Source organism: Limulus polyphemus, unplaced genomic scaffold, assembly GCF_000517525.1.
Source record: "Limulus polyphemus unplaced genomic scaffold, Limulus_polyphemus-2.1.2 Scaffold392, whole genome shotgun sequence".
NCBI lineage: Eukaryota > Metazoa > Arthropoda > Merostomata > Xiphosura > Limulidae > Limulus > Limulus polyphemus.
Window position 1 is genome coordinate 145,184 of NW_013666002.1, and position 5,613 is coordinate 150,796.

The 5,613-nt window shown below is 31.6% G+C and overlaps 1 protein-coding gene across 8 annotated transcripts in view; it reads left to right on the top strand.

Moving 5' to 3' along the window:
- The window catches only part of LOC106457917 (ubiquitin carboxyl-terminal hydrolase CYLD-like), a 158,181-nt gene that overhangs the window by 134,418 nt on the left and 18,150 nt on the right, over window positions 1-5,613 (top strand). For all 8 annotated transcript variants that reach the window (XR_002610279.1, XM_022384000.1, XM_022383999.1 and 5 more), the window contains 2 exons: window positions 2,101-2,209; window positions 2,300-2,415. Coding sequence is in view for 7 of the 8 variants with exons in the window: in XM_022384000.1 (XP_022239708.1) it covers window positions 2,101-2,209; window positions 2,300-2,415 (225 nt within the window). In the remaining variant the exon portion in view is untranslated. The remainder of the gene's footprint in view (window positions 1-2,100; window positions 2,210-2,299; window positions 2,416-5,613) is intronic.

Consider the following 5,613-nt stretch of genomic DNA (forward strand, 5'->3'; position numbering starts at 1 on the left):
AGAAATAAGTTATTAAACTTATTTTTCTTAAAACATAGAACAGTAAATAAAGAAGCAAAGCAAACAATTATATCTTCTAGTTATGACCTTTGTATTTGGTTACTGCTTGACGTAGGTGGCCAAGCCTATTAAAATTTTGCACGTGGAGGATATGAAACAAAATATTTTTTTTGTTTTATATATACAGTTAAATAACCATAAATTACTATATCAATACCATAAAATTCTACTATAATTTATCAAGCTTAGTAACTAAGCTATATTTCAGTTGAAAAAAATATGAAATTTTGAGCAGACTAAAGACACAACCTACATCCTTGAAATCTTGATTCAAAGAAATAGATGGCATTCACACACATTAAAATGGCTGAGAAAGCCATTTGGGGAACATTCTGAGCTTCCGATTTGTTATTCATGTCATATATAGAAGTATATATGGAGCATTTCCAAAAATGGAAAGAGGTGGGTGTGGTGTCACTGTGTTTGATTTATTACATAAGCAATATTTTAGCAAATTGAAAAGATAAGAGACTCTTATTATATATTCTAGCTTGTCAATATCGGTAGTCTGAGTTCCTAATTCATACGAGACTTAGTATTTTGACATCACAAACATCTATTTTGAACCTGTGCCACATTCAACATACCACATGACACATAAAAAGCGATATTTAACTGTGTTTTTTTTAATTTCCTTTTAAGAAATTTTTATATTTATATTTACTTTAAGAAACTGAGTAAGGTATAATACTAAAATTTGAATTATAATCTACAGTTTGATACCAAACTTATTGACATAAATTCATGAAATAGTAGTTCAACAAAATTTTGAATGCGAGTCAACAAATGCGATGACATGGCCTTTCACCCATGACCCATCTGGAAAGAGTTAAAGCTATGAAATATACAATTATATCACATCATGACAGCTGAGGTTAAGAAACTGTGACTGTCTTAAATCAATAAAAGTACACATATATCGTAGGTACAAGGTTCAAATTTGCACCGTTTTGACTTTCCTCCTATGGGGCTATAAGCTACATGAAATAAATCTAGGATTTCGTCAGTGGTCTGATACGGAAGTGTTTGGGCTAACTTGTGTAACTAACGGAAACGAATGTGTTACTAATCAGAAAAAAGTTATATATGTATTTCTAGAAGAAAATAATTTAAGGTAACAAAAGATGTAAAGCTTAAACTTGTAGATTTTCACTTTTTTCATATTTTTTCAATCTTATATTTGATTTGTATTTTGTTATAATTTTCTTTATTCCTAGAATTTTTGAATACAATACGTGTTTTTTCTTTTATTTATGATTTGTATAATGTTTAAAAGATGTAGTTTCCACAAAAATTTGTAAATAAGCTTTCAAAATTCTGCTTATGCAGTTTATAAATCTTATATTTACATTCACTTTTGTTCTAAGCTTTATGACCTGACAGAGAACATTGTTTTAGTATATTATTTTCTGTAGATCATACAAAATATTCTTTATGATTTGTAACCTATTAATTTATTTCTTTGCCAGTGTCACCCATGTGGTTAACTATTTATATATTTTTTTATATTTTATATAGGAATAACAGTCAGTGACTATGTAAAAATAATTAAATGGCATGAAATACTACCTCACAACTTTTTAAGTGATGCTTAAACTGAAAAATATTTTCTCTCGACCATAAGCCCACACCTTTAAATGATATTGAGAGTTAAATTGTTCTTTTAGCAATGAACTGAAGGAACATAGCTGACAAAAAAGAATCTAGACAAAATGAAAATATTAATTTGATGCATGAATTGACTAATCAAAAGACAAAAGCTTAAAATAGCAAGATTAAGGAGTTTACAAGAATAATTCACATTGCTTAATGATTGAGAATATTTTGGGGATTCTCAATGTTAGTTAACAATAAAAAAGAATGGAAACTTTTATTAGAGCTTTAGAAAAAGTAAATAAATACAATTTTTTTTATATATTTTTTAACCATAAAGAGATTCTAGCATCCAGTTTATTTTGCCAAATTATTATATGGATTTTTTTACTTATAAAAAAACTAATATGTAATTTTAAGAAAGTAACAAAAACGTTTTTTATTCAGGTTCCTCCAAGTTTGTTGATACAAATGCCAAGATTTGGGAAGCAGTTCAAGATGTACCCACGGATTATCCCCAGTCAGTATCTTAACATCTCTGATGTGCTAGCAGATTGTAAGTCTGGAATTCTTTATCTCTATGCAAACTGAAACTTTTGATGGATAGAGACAAAGCTAGTTTTATTAAGATTTTTTTTTCTTACAGCTCCTCGACAGTGTATCATTTGTGGCCAAGTTGCTGAATATGAATGTAAAGAATGTTTTGGTCAGTTTGGAGATGGACTTGAGAGTACTGCATTTTGTCAGAGGTGTTTAGACAAAGTAAGTGTTTGTAAACAAATATATATAAACAGATACAGATATTTAAAATACTTGAACAAGTAGATTGTGTTTCTTCAGGCAAAAACTTGAGAGTTTTGTGGTGTGAGTAATTATGATCTCATGCAAAGTTTTAATCAAGTTACATAGAAAGTAAGTGTTCATACATGTTTTTTTAAATTATTTTTCATTACAGTGTGACTTTAAAAGGGTCAACCTTATTAACCCTTTTGCATCAGGTAGGTCAAAGTGTGCATGTCACTACCTTTTACAGATATACATTCAAGATTTAATGAAACTAACTACTTTATTATCAATCTATACGAATAAACTTGGCATCAAAGCATAGCTAATAAATCACATTTTAATAATATATAAGTTTTATGTTTTTTATTTTATAAAAAAATATTTTTAAAAATCTTCAATCTCCCTTAATATGAAAATTGTGACATTTGCTCTCTAGGTCTTCCTTATTCTCCAATTTATTTAGCACCCTTCCAAGAAGTATGGAATTTAACATAAATTACTTATTATAATATTGTTATTACTCAGATAAATCATAATTTTTATAGCCTTCTATCTTATTTGGTAACAGAGCCATAAATTAGAAAATCAGACTCCTCTTGCCATGCCCACCTATCACATCCTCTCTTTCACAAATTGCCAACAGTTCTCTTTGATATTTAATACTATATTATTTATCAGGCAGGCGGTAACACTGCCTATTTAGGGATGTCTCGGATTGTTCATTGAAATGGTATCTTAAATATCTTCTCATTAGGTTATCAGAACTTTACAACACTATATAGTGTTTCCTTTTATAACAATATCTATGTAATGACTGAGTCACCAGTTCTGGGAATGTCTGTAACTATCATAACAAAAAGTTTGAATTTGTTGTTCTTCTTTCTTCTACTTCTTTTTTATTACATGATAATTCAAAAACCAAAATAATCGTGTCAACCAATTTCATTGAGGTGACATAGTTTCAATGGAATATCCACTTCTATAAGTATTATTAACCCTATTGAGATGGGTTTTACTACAGGTAGGGGTCAGAGGGCATGTCATTATGTTTGTAGACTTACATTCAAAATTTTATTGAACTACTATTTTCTGAATGTATGTCAATAAATATGGCATCAAAATGTAGATTATAACTCAAATTTTAGTATTATATATTAATTATTTTCTTAATTTGAAAGTAAATATAAAAAAAGAAAATTGCTAACCCTTACAAATATGTCCTATAGGAGTCCTATAAAATTGTATAAGACATCCTAAAGGATTCAGTAGGATTATATAGGAAATTTAAAGGACATCACTATATCCCTTAGTTGTAAGACCATTAGTCCTGTAGGACAAACTTACATCCTATTAGATACAAAGTAGGTTTATAGACAGTCTCATAGAACAAGCTGAAGTCCTATATGATACAGACAAGGTTAAGTTCAGTCCTATAGAACAAACTGAAATCCACTAGGAAACAAAATAGGTTTAAACTCAGTCTTATAGGACAAACTGAAAAATCCTACAAGATACAGAGGACAGATTCACTAGACTTGAAACACTCTTAGTAAAAGATTACCACTAGATATATCCTGCAAGTTTAAGATTTTCAAATGTGTGTTTCCATATATATCATATAGAACTGTATTTTTGTTGGGCTTAGTGAGTTTTCTGAGTCATTGGATCACCAGTTTCTAATGATAAGGTAATATCAGAGAAAATAAAGTATGCATAATCAGTGCTATATAGAAATCTCCTAAAATTTTGTGTTAATTCCAAACATTCTTGGAGAGCATTTTAAATTGGCCATTATAATTTTTAGGAATAGTTATCACATATTGTTTAAGACAAAAATCATATAAGGTGATCGTTCATTAGAATTTAATAATACAGAATTAACTAGTATTAGTTTTACTAAGCAATTCAATTTTATCTAAATTAATTGTGATGAAAGAGACATACAAAAATGTCAAAGAAACATTTTATTTTCAAAAATATCACATATGATAATACACAATTAAATACATGTATAAAGTTAGACATTATAATAAACAATTTTATTTTTAAATATAAAAATAAACAGAAAAACAATATGTGTTTCTAATTAGCTTAATACATAATTGTATGGGTAAATTTATGTATAACCAAAGAAAAACATAAAAAATTCAATGTAGACTTTTTTATTTAATCTATCTTTTATGTTTCCTGTTATGCATACATAAAGAATGTTATCAGTTTTCATTTTGGCACATTTCTTTTTTAAACCCCTTGAGGTGGATTCCTGTATGTGGTGAGGGGACCTCCCAGGAAAGGTTCTGTATTTTTAGTTACTTCCTCTAGGATCTATACATCCACTCACATGTTTGCCGTGCATGGCAACCCGTGAAGGGGAGGAGAGGATCCTAGTGGTTGAGTGGTGTCTGGGGCACTGCAACACACCACTTTGGCCTGGAATTCCTGTAGACGGATGGCCTTGGGGTGGACTCCCAAATTCAACCGGCTGGTCAAACAAGGACACTGCAGCAATGCCAGGGTTTCTTGAGCACTACACCCAAATACCAGCATCAGACACAATGTCCACAACTCCCGTTTAGAATGCCCAACACTGGTACTCTCCGATGTTTCCTTCACTTTTCACTCACTTTTCTTGGATGGTCGAGAGTGAACCACAGGGAAGTGATCATTTTCCTATCATTATGAGGGAGGTTAGCCGTGGTCTATGCCAACCGAGTGCCACAGTGGAAGTTAGACCAGGGTGACTGGCTGTCTTTCACCTCTCTCTCTCCAAACTTGATCCTGCCTTTGTCTGTCTGCCATCAATAGATGATTGTGTGGTTGCAGTGACTGACTGTATCGTCCAAGCAGCTGCTCATTTTATTCCTAAGACCTCGGTATGTTTTCCACAGTATCCTTGTCCATGGTGGAGTCCTGCCTGCCAAGAGGCATGGAAGGCTCAAAAACGGGCCTGGGATACCTTCTGACTGTATCCCTCTCTTTCTAACTGCATTGTTTATCAGCAGGCCCGTGCCCATACTCAGCAGGTTCGACATCAAAGCCAAAAGGATTCTTGAATTAAGCTCACTACTAGCATCTCTTCTACCACCAGTTCCAAAACCGTATGGGACAAGTCACTGGGAGGTATGCTTCCCATCCCCTTTCCATCTTGCTCTTCAATAGCCAGGAAGTTGCTGA